General features: G+C 41.7%; 1 protein-coding gene across 1 annotated transcript in view; it reads right to left on the minus strand.

Annotated features, from left to right (window-relative positions):
• Window positions 1–16,308, minus strand: part of LOC127441484 (pinopsin-like) — a 103,115-nt gene extending 86,807 nt beyond the window's left edge. The window contains exons 1-2 of the mRNA XM_051698983.1: window positions 15,787–16,308; window positions 1,144–1,472 (exon numbers count right to left, since the gene is read on the minus strand). Of these exons, the coding sequence (XP_051554943.1) occupies window positions 1,144–1,472; window positions 15,787–16,159 (702 nt within the window). The 5' untranslated portion in view covers window positions 16,160–16,308. The remainder of the gene's footprint in view (window positions 1–1,143; window positions 1,473–15,786) is intronic.
• Between the last annotated feature and the right edge of the window lie 868 nt (window positions 16,309–17,176).

Genomic DNA, 17,176 nt, shown 5'->3' on the forward strand with positions numbered 1-17,176 from the left:
AAAAATAATATTCTTGATAATAATTTGTGTATTGTTTTCCTGTAAAAAATATCTAAAAATCCTTAAAACAAGATCAATTTGATTTGTCTTGTTTTAGAAACAACACTGCATAAGATTTTTAGGTTTTTCAGAGAATGTACAGTATTTTTAACGTGTGTATTTTGTCTTACTGTACTGGCAGAGTTTTTATAGTCAAAACAAGTGAAAAAATCTACCAGTGCTGAAGAAGTAATCCAAAGTATTTAGAATACGGTACTGACCTTGAGTAATCTAACGGAATACATTACAAATTACATTTTACAGCATGTATTCTGTAATCTGTAGTGGAATACATTTCAAAAGTAACCCTCCCAACCCTGTGTGTGTGTGTTTGCGTGAGTGTGTGTGTGATCTAAGCTAAATAAGCACAATTTATGAGACCATTGTTGTCAGATTTGTATGCAAATTTTAAATATGCTGTTTGATCATAATATTAACCAGCTGTTTCTGAGATTTCTAATGACTTGAGAGTGGAATGACTTGCCTTGAAAGGGACTTTGGTTTACAGTTACTGATGCCATTGTAGACATGCACTATTGGCAGTCAACCATGGTTAATTTATTCCTTGGGCAAAAGATGCTTCTAAGAGGGGGTTAACAAGACAAAATAAGTAGTATTTCAATTGCTCATGTAATCTCAACATGGTGAGCCCCATGAGACAACCCAGCGTAATGTAAATTAAATCATCTTTTGGTAAGACTACTGATATGACTGGAGTCATCATCTCTTGTGAGTACACATGACTTCAGACATTTTTATTTCAAAAGTACAGTTAACTTCTTTAAGTGTAAAACTTTTGACCATGACTTGCATTTTAACCCAACACTTAAAATGCACCTGGTGACCTCACAGGTTAGCGGTAGCTTAGTGGTTAAAGATCTTGGCTGGAAACCAGAACTGAGGGGAAGAGATCCCTACAAGCAGTGTGCCCTTGTGCAAGGAACATAACCTCAGAATGGTTCCTGCAGTGAATAGACTATAAACAGCTGCAAAATGACAAACATCCTGACCTTAATCAAATACTGAACTACCAAGGACAATTGCAGAACTCTAGAGAGAGAGAGAAATAATAACAAAACAAATTTCAATCAATGTTTTACTCACCTGTTTAATTGCATGAAGCAGCTTACCATAGCAGAAGATAATGACTAGAAAGGGGACAATGAGGCAGAAAATAAAGAGACAAATGATGTAAGAGATGTTACTGGCTGTTTTGGTTGTCCAGTCTACAGAGCAGGTGGTCCCAGGGCCTTCTGGCCCATAACGGCTCCAGCCAAAGAGGGGGGGCAGAGTCCAGATTAAAGAGTAGACCCAGGACATCACCACCCCACCCACCACCTTCCTGTAGTTGGTGGCATCAGCCTCCGTGGGACCCATCATTGTGCAGTAGCGTTCGTATGATAGCACAGCCAGGGAGATGAGGGACACAATGCCTGCAAATAATATAAGCACAAATACAGTATTTCATTAATGTTATAATATAATTTAGGTTTAAATAGCACAGATATAACATTCTTTTACCAGGCTACTGGTACTCAGATGGAGTTCAACCAAGGGTACTTTTCATCAGGCAAGACATTCAGAAGAGCAGATTTCATGTACTGTTATTAATTCAAAACTGGCACTGACTGATAAACAGCAGCTTTGAGGCACATTAAAAGGAATATTGACTGTGCTGAGTTGAATCTTGTGCCTGACAAGTCAGGCTTTCGTATTTTATTTATTCTCTTTCTTTGATATGTACTTTTAGGTAAGAGAAATCCAGAGTCAGTCCATAAAGGAATATTATAGGATCAAGTTAAGCTCAAATAACAGCATTTGTGGCACAATGTTGAAATTTTTTTGACTTGTCCCTCCTTTTCGTAAAAAAAAAAAAAAAAAAAAAAGCCTTATAGTTACAATTGACTTACAATTGAAGTGAATGGGGCTAACAATCTGTAAATGTTAAAATACTCACTGTTTCAAAAGTTTAGCCACAAGACAGAGGTGGGTAGTAACATGCTACATTTACTCCGTTACATTTACTTGAGTAACCTTTTTGGGGGGAAAAAATATTTTTATGAGTATGTTTTATGGTGGGAACTTTTCACTCTTACTCAGGTAAATTTCTGTTGAAATTTTTTTACTTTTACTTCGTTACAGTGGGTAGCGTTCCTGTCGCTACATTACTGGTTTTAATCTAATAAGTGTTAATAAATGTGTAATTTATTGAGATTTTTGAATGGGAATCTTACGACAGCGGAACTTCACAGCTGCAAGCTGTCACTCAAGTCGCATTCAATACTACAGCAGCAAGCATGCAAAACAAACATTTCTTCACTCCACACAATGCCTTTATTTTATACCAAGACAAGGATATATTTCAAGATTAAAACTGCAGCTACAACTTAAGAAAACATGGTGAGGTAAGTTTTAGAGATTGTGACAATGTGGGCTTGTCTGTGTCATGGTGATACTCATTCATTTTCAGCGTGAATCGGTAACTGTGGGCACTTATGACCTCAGTTTCTAAGTTTGCATTTTTATATCAGCGCTGCAACATGTCACTGCCTACTGTATAAATCCTTGTAAACATCCACATTAAGTGTAAATGTTTTGCCCTGCTGATCGCGATTGTGAGCATTTCTGCACGTGCAAAGTTGGCATGTGCACAGCGTTTGACAGATGCAGGCGGCTTTGTCTTATGGACAACAAGCTTCCAAACACAGAGATAAGGTGCAATTTACCCTTAGTGTACAGAACTAATTATCTAACTCTTTCGACATTGACAATGTTTGACTGTCACAATTAAATTCACGCAGGACGTAAAAAGCTGTGAAATAATGATAGAAGGCATGAATAAAGCATGATCTTGCTTCAGTGTATAATTAAACATTATATATAACTTGGGACTGTGTGACATTGTTCATGATTTTCATAGTAATAATTACTAAAGAAAGGTTTCCAAACTTCTCTTCTAATTGACAGATTCGTCCAAAGTGATAGTTCAGCCTTTAATTAATATTATATCATCATTTCCCCGCCCTCATGTTCTTCCAACCCCGTGAAACATTCTGTATTCTGTAGAACCCAAAAGATGTTAGACAGAATATTAGGGACTGACAATCTCAGTCACCATTCCCTTTCAAAATATGGAGGGGGGAAAAAAACATGCAGTGAATGTAAATGATGATTAATTTTAGCATTCAGTCTAACATCTCCTTTACAGGAATCATTTTTCCAAAACTGACATTTCTCACATCATTTACTCACCATCATGTCATCCTAGATGTGTTTTTTTTTTTTTTTTTCTGCTGAACACATAGATTTTTAGAAGAATATCTCAGCTCTGTTGAGTGAATGGGTACCAAAATTTTGAAGCTCAGAAAGCACATAAAGGCAGCATTAAAGGAATTCAAATGACACTGGTTCAATCTATGTCTTCCCATCTGTTTGAGAAACAGATAAACTTTCACTTGCATTGTGTAGACCAACAGAGATATTCTTCTAAGAATCTTCATTTGTGTTCAGCAGAAGAAAGAAAGTCACACATCTGGGATGGCATGAGGGTGAGAAAATGAGAGTATTTAAATTTTTTGGTGAACTGTCCCTTTAATTTGATGCATGGAAGAAATAATTCATATGGGTTTGGAACAGCATGGTGGTGAATGATGACAATTTACATTATTAACAATGATATTAATAGTATTATTATTATTATTATTAATCATTCTGTAATGCATGTTAAATGTGTATCATGTACTAGAATATAGGAGAGTAAACATCCATTACGTTATATGTGAATGTAACTAATTACTCACTACTTGAGTATTCTTTTTATTGGATACTTTCTTACTCGAGTAATTTATAACATTATTACTTTTACTTCTACTTGAGAATTATTTTTTAAGTAATTATACTTTTACTTGAGTAAAGTTTTTAGCTACTCTATCCACTTCTGCCACAAGACATTTACAATATGCATGTTAAGATGATTCCAGGGTGATAAAATCGCTTACTAACCTTTTCTGTGTAAAGACATATCCAGTTTTAAAATTTTATTGCAATGATGATGTAACAACGTAAACCCTGTATTCCCACCAAAACAACAGTTTAAACAACTTTACAGCTCAAATAATACTCAAGTTTTAACATAAAAATTAACAAAAGTGCTTTTATAAAATTCACATTTTATAAAAGCTTTACAATTATGCCTTCAAACTCCCCAAAAATTGGCCTCAATGACTTCTGTTGTAAGTGCCTCACTGCAACCTTGATTTTTGCTTTTTTTTTAAGAAAAGGAGGGACGAGTTTAAATTTATTTTTTTATGGTGACCAATATTATGCCACAAATGCTGTTGCTTGTATTGAACCCAGAATATTCCTTTAACTCTTGCTGATTTTCCACTATTGGGCTGGGGCCGGGTGTGCTTGTATGGGGACAACTGCATTATACCTTAAATGTCCTCTGTACAAGTATAAAAAAACTGTGGTGATGTGGGTGTGGAAGAAGAGCGGTAAGGATTGATACCTGTGGGAAATTATCTCTAACAGCTGTTCTGTGTTGCAGTGAGTGAGGGATAAAAGGGCAGTCCAGACCGATGGAGGGGAGAGAGAGAGAGAGACGCATGCAGCAGAGTGATTGCGTGTGCATTGTTGCTAAAAAGCAAAACCCTTTGTGTGTAGACTGTTTTTTAGAAATTTCGAAAAAAAGTTACGAAATAAAGATTTACATTGGATTGTTTGCCTGGCTCTCACTTCCTCCTTCACAAAAACTGTAACAGTGGTGCCAAAACCCGGGATTAGGTGGTAGAAAACGCCATCATGGAGTCTTAGCCCCTGGCCGAACTGTTGAAGACCCTTGCCAGCATCCACCAAACACAACATCAGGCTCTGCTTGACCTGCGCGTGGAACAGAAGCAGGGGTTCCAGGTGCTACTCCAGGCTCAAATGGAGGACTGGCAGGTGTTACGGAGCTTGGTACACCAGGACGGGTCTTCAGCCACGACCCCAGATTCCCTTATGGCCGTGCCTCACGTCACACTCGTGAAGATGGGACGATCTGGAGGTTTTTCTAGAGCGAGCCTGGAAGTGGCTTGGAAGTGGCCAAACACCCAGTGGGTGGCCCGCCTACTGCTGCTGTTGTCCGGGGAAGCCCAATTCGCGGCCCAACAACTTCCTGCGTCCAACCTCCTGGTGTACAAGACTTGAAATGAGCTATCTTGCAACAGGTCGGCAACACTGCCTGCACTTCCACTCGCTGATGCTTGGCGAGCTCGACCGCACATTTGCCTTTGCCCAACAGCTCTGTCGCTCCTGCCAGCGGTGGCTGCTGTCAGCTGAATGCAACGCCATGGCAAAGACTGACCTGGTGGTACTGGAGCAGTTTATCAACTGCCTACTGAAAGGGACAGTGGAGTGGGTCCAGTGCCACCAACCGGTGTGGCTGGATGGGGCGGTCCAGCACATGGCGGCATACTCAGGGGCCGGCGAGCCCTCTTCTTCTCTCTCTCCCCCCCCCCCCCCCCCATTCCTGTTCCCTGGAAACAGGGAATTATGTCCCCAAAATCGGTTCCCCGGTCAACCTGCTGGTTTTCCCTAACCCTCTCCGCTCCCCCCCACAGGCTGGTGAATCTGCTGCCATTGGTGTGGGAGTGAAGTCTGGGCCAGTCTGCTGGAGCTGTGGGGAACCTGGGCATTTCCAGGACCTATGCCCCACGATGGAGGTGGAGACATTGGTTCAGATTCCTAATGCACCACAGGCCGCCCCCGACAGAGCAGGAGTGTACCAGATGTCTGTGACTTTTAAGGGGGTACATACCAAGCCTTGGTGGATTCAGGTTGTAATTAAACCTCCATTCACCAAAGCTTGGTTCAATCTGAGGCTTTGGATATGAGCCGGCGGGTGAAGGTAAGGTGTGTGCATGGGGATATTTAAAATGACCCTGTAGGGACGGTTATCATTCAATTCCGGGGACAAAAGAATAGTGTCGAGGCTGTGGTTAGTCCCTGCTTCTCCCATCCACTAATCTTGTGTACGAATTGGCTGACATTTACTACTATATTAAGGGGAATATGTGTGGATGAGCCCTGCAACAAAGTGTATCGTGTGTTATGTGTGATTTTCTGGCTGGTGCCAGGGCCATCTATGTCAGCTCCACATCAGTAGGACATAAGGGAGGGGGAAGTCTTGGCTTTCCAAGCCCTTAGAGGATTCCCTACAGGGGATTTCCCCCTGGAGCAGACGTGAGATGAGACACTTAGGCGTGACCAAGTGAAAGTGATTGATAGTCAACTTCTTCGGCCAGACATTGCACTCGCATATCCGTATTTTTCAATTATCAAGGATCCATTGTATCGAGTGACACAGGATGCTTAGACTAAGGAGGATACAACCCAACTGTTGGTACCGAAGAGCCGTCAGGAAATGCTATTCCAGATGGCTCATTATAATCTGATGGCGGGTCACTTAGGGCAGGAAAAGACACTGAACCATCTAATGGCCCATTTATATTGGCCGGGCATTCGTGAGGATGTTTGCAGTTGGTGTGCGCCATGCCGTGAATGTCAGCTGGTGAATCCGCCGACCACCCCAAGAGCGCCATTGCGCAGGCATCACCTGGTTCTGTTGGACTACGCAACACGATATCCAGAAGCAGTGCCTCTGTGCAACATTTCAGTGCGAAGTGTTGTGGAGACACTCTTCAGAATAATCTCCCGAAAGAAATCCTCACTGATCAGGGCACTTTGTTTATGTCACATACATTACATGAACTGTACAAATTATTAGGGATTAAACTGATTCGGACCAGCATTTACCACCCCCAAACAGACAGCTTGGTCGAACGATTTAATCATACCCTGAAGAATATGATTCGTACTGAAATGAACAGATAGAGGCGGAGCACATCAGATTTACCACCTCAACCTCCTAAAACCATGGAGAGATGTGACTTTGGCGACGGTGGTTCCGGAGAGGGAGGAGCTCGGACAAGAGGTGAACTTAAAAGCCACCGATCAAGTCACCTCGGTCACTTGTGGAGACCACCTCTCACCATCCCAAGTCACGGAGGTTACCAGGTTGCATGGAGAATTCTCCGATGTGTTCTCACCTCTCCCAGTCGTACGAATCTCATAGAGCACCATATCAAAATGACCCTAGGGGTAGTGGTAAGTAGTTGTCCCTACCGATTCCACGAGCACAAAAAAGAGGTGGTTCGGGAAGAATTAAAGGCCATGCTGGATATGGGGTAATAGAAGAATCCCACAGGGATAAGGTTTTGGTTCCTAAGAGCGACGGCTCGGTCCTGTTCTGTGTGGATTATAGAAAAGTCAGTGCGGTGTCTAAACTTGATGCATACCCGATGCCTCGGATTGATGAGCTGCTCGATCGGTTAGGCACGGCTCACTTTTATTCGACACTGGATTTAACGAAGGGATATTGGAAGATCCCTTTATCTCCCATGTCCCGTGAAAAGACGGCATTTTCCACACTGTTCGGATTACATCAATTCGTGGCACTTCCGTTCGGTTTGTTCAGGACCGAGGCTATGTTTCAGCGGCTCATGGACAGAATCCTTAGACCACATGCTGCTTATGCCTATCTAGATGACATCATCATTTTCAGTAATGATTGGCAGCAGCACCTGCGGCATCTGAGGGCTGTCCTGAGGTCGTTGAGACAGTCAGGACTCATGGCAAACCCAAAGAAGTGCGCAATTGGGTGGGTGGAAGTACGGTATCTGGGCTTCCACTTGGGTCATGGGCAGGTGCGGCCCCAAATTGATAAAACCGCAGCAATTGCAGCCTGCCTGAAACCTAAGACCATAAATGAGGTGAGACATTTACTGGGGCTGGTTGGCTATTATCATAGGGTTGTGCCTAATTATTCGACCGTTACCAGCCCGCTGACTGATATGACTAAAAAGGAGGCACCAGATCTGGTCCAGTGGATGGAGCCATGTCGGCAGGCATTCATGCTGGTGAAAGCTGCACTTTGCGGTGGGCCATTATTACACTCTCCTGACTTCACTCTCCCTTTTATCTTGTAGACGGACGCGTCGGACAGGGGGTTGGAAGTGGTACTGTCCCAGAGGGTGGAGGGGAATGAGTGTCCCGTGCTGTACATTAGTCACAAACTCTTGCTGAGGGAGACTAGGTACAGCGTGATAGAGGAGGACTGTTTGGCCATCAAGTGGGCAGTCCTCACCCTGCAGTACTATCTGTTGGGCATGCTCTCTCCCTCTGTTCAGACTATGCACCACTCCAGTGGCTCCATCGCATGAAGGATGCCAATGCGCAGATCACCAGTTAGTATCTACGTAGCCTTTTAAGTTCGAGGTGGTCCACAGGCCGGGGGTGCAGATGGTTGTTGCGGATTTCCTCTCCAGAAATGGGGGGAGTACGTGACAGGCCTAAGTCGGGCGAAGGTGGTATGTGGTGATGTGGGTGTGGCCGGCCGACGTCTGTGGAGAGCGAGGCCAGGAGAGGAAGAGTGGTAAGGATTGACACCTGTGGGAAATTATCTCTAACCACTGTTCTGTGTTGCAGTGAGAGCTGGAGAGGGATAAAAGGGTAGTCCAGACCGCCGGAGGGGAGAGAGAGATGCACGCAGCAGAGTAATTGTGTGGGCATTGTTGCTGAAAAGCAAAATGCTTTGTGTAGACAGAAAAGTTTAGAGATAAAAATTTACATTGGATTGTTTGCCCGTCTCCCGCTTCCTCCTTCACAAGAATGTCAGAAAACTGTCACAACAGCATTTGCTCTTTTAACATTTACTATTACTACATGTATATTTTTTGAAGGCAACCAAAGATTTACCAACCAAACTTGATTGAAAAATTATAAACAAAAAGGCTCATGTCAAATGTTTGAGTCAGTTCACCCATACATTCTGGGTTTGCCCACAAACTGTAAGCCATGTTGTCATGTTGTTCTTTAGAATGACAAATTATTGAGTAAAATGATGAAGATTTTCGCACAGACCCGTCGCTCTTAGGCACTAGAACAACTGGACTGGACCAATCATTGAGGAATTCTTCTATTACCCCTATATCAAGCATTGCATCCAATTCTTCCTGAACGATTTTCTTCTTGTGTTCGGGTAGTCGATAGGGGCGGCTACGTACGACGACCCCCGGCTCGGTCTCGATGTGGTGATGGATGAGGTTTGTATGCCCCGGTAGAGGGGAGAACACATCTGCAAACTCTTGTTGCAACCTAGCAACCTCTGCGAGTTGGCTCGGTGAGAGGTGGTCTCCGCAAATGACTGGGGTGAACTGTTTATGTTTTGAACTCACCTCCGGTCCGAGCTCCGCCTTCTCGGGAACTACCGTAGCCAACGTCACGGGAACCGCCTCCCTCCACAATTTCAGGAGATTGAGGTGGTATATTTGATGTGCGCCCCCTCTATCGGTTCGTTTAACCTCATAATCGAGATCTCCCACTCGTCGTGTGACCTCAAAGGGTCCTTGCCACTTTGCGAGTAATTTAGAGCTCGATGTGGGAAGCAATACAAGCACTTTATCTCCCGGTGCAAATTCCCTTAGCTGAGTTCCCCTGTCATACAGTCGGTGCTGTCGTTCTTGAGCTTGGAGCAAATTCTCCTGTGTTAGCTGCCCCAAAGTGTGGAGTTTTGCTCTAAGATCATGAACGTACTGAATTTCATTTTTACTGTTTGAAGGTCTCTCCTCCCAGGCTTCTCGCAATACATCGAGCACACCACGTGGGCGTCGCCCATACAGCAGCTCGAATGGGGAGAAGCCAGTGGAGGCTTGCAGGACCTCTCCTACTGCAAATAACAGGGGGTCGAGCCATTTATCCCAATTTCTAGCATCATCGTGCACGAACTTACGAATCATGTTTTTGAGGGTTTTATTAAATCGTTCCACCAGGCCATACATTTGAAGATGGTACACGCTGGTGCGAATCGATTTAATATTTAACAACTCGTACAGTTCGTGTAGTGTCCGTGACATAAACATTGTGCCCTGATCGGTGAGGATTTCTTTTGGAATCCCCACCCGGGAGATTATTTGAAGAGTGCCTCCACAACACTGCGTGCTGAGATGTTGCGAAGAGGCACTGCTTCCGGATATCGCGTTGCATAGTCCACTAGGACCAATACAAAGCGATGTCCGCATGCTGACCGTTCTAATGGCCCGACGAGGTCCATTCCAATTCTCTCAAAGGGGACCTCAATCAGAGGGAGAGGGCGCAATGGCGCTTTTGGGGTGGCCGGTGGGTTAACCAGCTGGCATTCACGGCATGCCGCACACCACCTGCGGACATAGCCGCCAATGCCCGGCCAATAGAAACGGGCTATTAGACGGTTCAGTGTCTTCCTTTCTCCTAAGTGACCCGCCATGGGATTATAATGAGCCGCCTGGAATACCATTTCCCGACGGCTCCTTGGAATCAAGAGTTGGGTTGTATCCTCTTTGGTCCGAGTGTCCTGTGTCACTCTATACAACCGCTCATTTATAATTGCAAAATAGGGGTATGAAAGGGCGATGACCGGCTGGAGTCGTTGACCATCGATGACTCTCACTTGGTCAAAGGCGTGTTTGAGGGTTTCATCTCGCGACTGCTCCAAAGGGAAATCCCCGTCAGGGAATTCCCTGAGGAGGGGAGGGGCTGCAGCCTCTCCCCCTCTCTCTTCATTATGACGTGGAGCTGTCGAGGATGGCCCCGGCTCCGCCTCCCCTGCCAGAGCATCGCACATCACACATCTCCCTATTTCGAATCCAAAGGAAACTGTCAGTCATAAACATGTTATGAGACAAGAAGCCTTTTTTTCCCTTTTCTAATTATAAATTGTCCACATAGTGTTACATCTCAGAGGAGATTAATCTGATGAAGTATCTTATAAATATACTTATAGGTGGATCCAACTTTAATATTCTGGCCATGTTAAGCTGCCAAAAGGTGATTTTCCAAACACAATGCAATCGAATATGATTAGTCTTGCTCTGGTGGACACATTGGCAGCCTTCTGATGCCAAAAACACTCCCTTCTCAGCTCAAATGGGACTTACTGGTGAATATAATTTAGATAAGATACTAAGGGAACAGGGGAACAGTGGGATTGGTGTAAAGCAGGACAGTAACAACCATAGATATCGAAGGGGATGCATTCCCCTAATATTCAGATCAGTGGTCAACCACTTTGACTCGTATGTTTACACTGAAAAGTTTTATACACAGATCTGATATTTTGACACATACCTGTTTTGTTGCACCTGTTTGCATTCACGTAAGTCGTAAGCGAATGTTTATGTTCAAAAGGTCTGAAAAAGGTCTTTATACAGGTGTTTTTTTAGCAGAGGTTTTATTGCACCCCTGAACTCTTGACTTCTAGACTATTTGAAGTCTCTCTCAAACTGTTGCCAGGCAACCCAAAACTGCCAAGAAAACAAACTCCCTAACAGCCAATCAACATGAACCATGATGCAGCCTACCAATCAGAACTATTCAATGCAACTTGTCCATCCTTTATCTCATTAATATGCAGAACTTTCTAAACTTTCCTTCAGTTAGTATTAAATCAAAGGCGGAGCTTGCTGGTGTGCCTTGCTGACAAGACTTAATATTTAATTATTATTATTATTATTATTATTATTATTATTATTTTAATGTATTTATTTATTTACCTCTGGAGACATCTTGTAGTGCTTAAAGCTTCACTTCTTCAGCATTTCATGGACCGAACACTTTTAAACACTGTGTGCGTACATGAGAAGCTGTATTTGAATATCATTTACCTCAGAAATGTCCTTCGTATACATTTTCTATAATTGTTCAGTTTGTACACTCATTATTTATTCAATTTATATTGTTTTATGTGTTTCATTAATGTTTGTATTTATTCTAGATTTCTATCTTATTCCTCATTGTTATATAATTGTAATTCTTGTTTGCAATATATAATTATTGATAACTATTTCATGACTCTATTATTTGTATTATTTAAATATAGGCTATATATTCTTTGTTCATCTCCCTGTTTAAATAGAAACCACACAAGCCAACATACACACATTTACAGACATTGCTTCATTGTTTCATGAGTGGCATGTATAATTGTGTGTAAATATACTTTATCATTTTGGACATCTTCATTCTTGTTCTTTCCAGACAACCTGTGGCGATAGTAACTAAATCAAACAACTTAAATCAGCGAAGTCACAAGTCAACATTTCCTGTTAACCACTCTCAGGATGGGCATTGACCATAAAGCACATTTAACCGCTTGGGCATGCAGCAGCATATCTGCTTTCATCAGTAGCGCTTGTGCCTCACGGTAAATACGGTTATGTGTACAGTATGTGTTGTTTCACCAATCAATAGTGTGTATTTCCAGATTTCATTAAAAGCTTCAGCTCCATACAGGAAAAAATTTAACATTCATGTGGACTCCAGTTGAAACACTGAGCATGCACTTAGCTCTGATTCAGGAAAATCTCTAGGTTTTCCCACACAATTGAGTGTGCCATCTGCACAGATGTTTTTCCATCTGCGCGGGACGAGCATCAGAAGTGTGCGGCAGCACACGTGTGCAGCTTAGATGGAACACTGATCACCACATACTGGTCAGGGCTGGTCAAAGGTGGAGATTTATAGCAAAAAAAGGACTTAAATATTGATATATTTCTCACACATACATAAAACGATCTTGATGTTTATCGGAAAAAAGAGATGTCCTCAATATCGATGATAAACTTTTGAGTAATTTTCTATACTTAGCCTATGTTCTACATCTAGACCAGGGGTGTTCATGATATCAATCGCAATAGCAAGACCACCACTGGTTGGTTGATCTAGATAAAATATAAAAGATTGACTTTTTATTTCCTGGAGTCTGTAGCTGCACGCTGTTTGACTGACAGGTGGCTTATGTTTGTGCGCTGCGCTTTACATGCACGTTTGTTCCAAGAACGCTATTGCGGGTACGTGCCTAAACGATCAAATATACACTTTATAATTCCGCAAATGCCCATCTTGGAGAGGCATTAATGTAAACGCAGTCGGTTATGTCTAAAGTGAACGTAAACAGTGGGACAAAAAGTGAATTTGTATCAAAATGTCAGACTTGAAGTGTAACCGAATAGACCACTCTCTAGTATGTCATAAAAAATCTATTAATCAAACAATAATAACAAGAAAACGAGAAAAAACCCTCAATACATTTGGCTGAATAACTTTAGTAGCTTTAAAAGTATTAATTGAATGTAATAAAACAGACATTTTTAATAATATTATTTTTTAATAATATTGTTAGTTTTTTAATAAAACCGACGCCTGATGTTGAGAGTGTGTTAATTTGTATAATAAATTACCAGGAAAATAGAGATGATAAAATAATGTCTAATTATGCTTAGCCTTTATCGAGTTTTTCTGATGCCTGATAAAAAAGTATCTAACTTTGTAGAGCAATACTTCAGGCAGAATATTCCACCAGTCACAATTACACTTCAGAAAATTGTGCATCATACATTAGAATGAGAACACAACTATTTCTGGGCTTAAAAGATACAATAATTAAATAAATGTGGAACATTGTATCTCAAAAGGAGTGCAATGTGGCCCCCCATGTGCTACTTACAGGAATAGTTCACCCAAAAATGAAACTTCTCTTATCATTTACTCACCCTCATGCCATCTCAGATGTGTATGACTTTCTTTCTTCTGCAGAACACAAAGTAAGTGTTTTAGAAGAATATTTCAGCTCTGTAGGTTCATACAATGCAAGTGAATGGGTGCCAAAATATTTGACACTCCAAAAAGCACATTAAGGCAGCATAAAAGTAATCCATATGACTCCAGTGGTTAAATACATGACTTCAGCAGTGATATGATAGGTGTGGGTGAGAAACAGATCAATATTTAAGTCCATTTTTACTAGAAATTCTTCTCCCTGCCCAGTAGGTGGCGATATGCATGAAAAATATGAATCACCAAAAACACAAGAAGAAGCTAATGTGAAAGTTAAAGTGGAGACTGACTGAGCACGGAGGATAATATATAGTAAAATTTGACTTAAATATTGATCTGTTTCTCACCCACACCTATCATATTTCTTCTGAAGACATGGATTTAACCACTGAAGTCAAATGGATTACTTTTATGCTGACTTGTGTGATTCTTGGAGCTTCAAAATGTTGGCACCCATTCACTGCATTGGGAGGACCAAAAAATCTGAGGTATTTTTTTTTAAATCTTAATTTGTTTTCTGCTGAAGAAAGAAACCCAAGAAAATGAAAAATATTTTTTTTATCTTTTTATTTCTGTAATCATGTCACCCTTTGATTTTTTTGGAATCAGATTCATATAGTGTTTTTCTCAGATAAGTGATGTATTTTAAATGTTGGCAGTCAAAAATACCTATAAAATACCTATAGTACTCTTTTAGTCTTACTTGAGTCATTTTTAGGACAGGTACTTTTACTCTACTCACACTACATTTTTTTGGGAAATAAGAGTACTTTTACTTGAGTATGATTTTTCAGTACTCTTTCCACCCCTGACCACAACCCACTGCTGCACACACAGCAACTGCATGATGATGACTATACTATAAGTGCTGTATTGTAGTAACACTGAGTTCTGAGTAAGACTGAGCTCAGTATCTTAATCAATGACAAATAACATGCCTTCTCGAAAGTGGGACATCTTCAAAACTGGTGTAATCTTCTTTGTCATCTGTCAGTCTCACCTAATAAATGAAAAGTGTGCTTGTAGTAAGCTAATAATTATGAACAGTGATCCTGCGTGGCTTAAGACATTGTATTTATAGTGAATAACATGTTTAAGTCTCCAAAGGACTGTTTTTTTATTTTTATTTTTTTATTTTTTTATTTTTTTTTTTAACATAACACAAGGGGAAAACCTTTAGAAATCACATGTCATAGGCTATAAAGGCATTTATAGCCTATGACGTGTAACTGATTTTTATGTATCATCTAAACGACAAAATAAGGCAGCACGTGAGTAGGCGTTCACACCGAACACGTTTTTGCGTCAGTCCGCGCTGTTTTTCAATTGTTCTCCTATGTAAACATGCGCTAGATGGACGTATTTGACCGATGCACTTCAACTTTTAAAAACCATACACCTGCGTCTAGCTTTTTTGCGCAAGAACGCGCTTGGTCTTAACGGCCCCTTTGTCAAACGAAAATGATCAAACAAGGTCAAAGCCATATGTGCAATATAAGAATTGCTAAAGGCACCAGACACTTATCTCATACACTCTCATTTCATTTGAGATTAAGGTGGAGGTAATGTTTCTAAAAAAGTTTTGAATCAGTCATTTAAAATGCTCACTTCTCGATCAGAACCCAAAAGGAACTGGTGCGCGTTTTGTGCGTTTCACTGATTCGATCACAAATCGGCTGACTGAGAATCCCACTAGTTAGATGTATTTATGAGCACAGAGGCGTCCAGCTCTTGCTGCCACGAGAAAGAAACGAAGCTTCTTCAACTATAAGACTTCAATCTCTATTGTGAAATTTGTGGATAAGCAGCCGGACAACAAATGTGTTGTGTGTTATAAATATGACAAAACTGGGAATTAGCCTATAGGAATTTTTGTTTATTATTCACAAGTTTTTATCAATCATTGCAATTTTACAAAACTAAGATCTAATCCAGAGAAACTATGGTTATGATCATCTTTACGCATGCACTGAGCCAAAGCAGAAATGACCAACGGAATAACGCATCGTAAAAACAAAACGTCTATAAAAACATGCGTTTTCCACGCACACTCACCTAATAATGAGTTGGCAAAGCCATACCACACACATCCACTGTCGCCGATGAGCCATCGCCCTTGCGTGCTCGCCGCGAAGCTGAACGGCGTCCCCAACACGCACACCAGCAGATCGCTGAAGGAAATATTCATCAGTAGAAAGTTGATGGGGGACCGCAGCACCTTGTAGCGGCAGAAAAGCACGAGAACCAGGAGATTGTTGACGAATCCGAAAGTGCCGATGAAGCCCAAGCACACCGCAACGAGCAGGTGCCCGGTGGGGCTCAGGCTGCGATTGGAGAAGGTCGCCTCCAAATGTCCCTCCACGGCACTGAGGCACAGCGCGCTGTTCGTCCTCCTGCAACCGACCACACTCAGGTTGGACACAGTCATCGCAATCCGTTCCGGGTGCACATGGATTGGTTACAGATTTGTTTTCTGGGGGAAAGCGAAACATTTAATTTGCTGTGGCGTTTTGGCAACTGATTGCAATCCATAGAGAGGATAGTTATTTGCAGAAAAGCTTAGCTCTTTTAAGATGCACGCCGATTCTTTTTTGCAATTGCTGAACTTTGTGGCTCGGTTCATCGGTTCAGAAGTGGGAATAAATTTAGGCGTCCCTTTGCTCCACCATGTGGTGATTACAGTCCTTATGGTTGTGGACCTCCTTCTCAGCTGACGTCTGAGCCTGTCTGCTCTACTGAGGTTTACTGTACGCCAAATACAGGTTATGAGGACAAACCTCTGCAGCGCAGCTGCTCTGTGACAGCTAGAGCTCTGTTTGCCCTCGCACACAATATTAACTCTTTAAACTGTTTGCAACAATTTACTGTCAAGGGAAATGCTTAGTGTAAGACTGGGGAAAAGTTTCAAATCCCAGTTGGTCTCTATATACAGGTGCATCTCAATAAATTAGAATGTCGTGGAAAAGTTCATTTATTTCAGTAATACAACTCAAATTGTGAAACTCGTGTATTAAATAAATTCAATGCACACAGACTGAAGTAGTTTAAGTCTGTGGTTCTTTTAATTGTGATGATTTTGGCTCACATTTAACAAAAACCCACCAATTCACTATCTCAAAAAATTAGAATATGGTGACATCCCAATCAGCTAATCAACTCAAAACACCTGCAAAGGTTTCCTGAGCCTTCAAAATGGTCTCTCAGTTTGGTTCACTAGGCTACACAATCATGGGGAAGACTGCTGATCTGACAGTTGTCCAGACGACAATCATTGACACCCTTCACAAGGAGGGTAAGCCACAAACATTCATTGCCAAAGAAGCTGGCTGTTCACAGAGTGCTGTATTCAAGCATGTTAACAGAAAGTTGAGTGGAAGGAAAAAGTGTGGAAGAAAAAGATGCACAACCAACCGAGAGAACCACAGCCTTATGAGAATTGTCAAGC

The sequence above is a fragment of the Myxocyprinus asiaticus genome, chromosome 5, assembly GCF_019703515.2.
Source record: "Myxocyprinus asiaticus isolate MX2 ecotype Aquarium Trade chromosome 5, UBuf_Myxa_2, whole genome shotgun sequence".
NCBI classification, from domain to species: Eukaryota; Metazoa; Chordata; class Actinopteri; order Cypriniformes; family Catostomidae; genus Myxocyprinus; species Myxocyprinus asiaticus.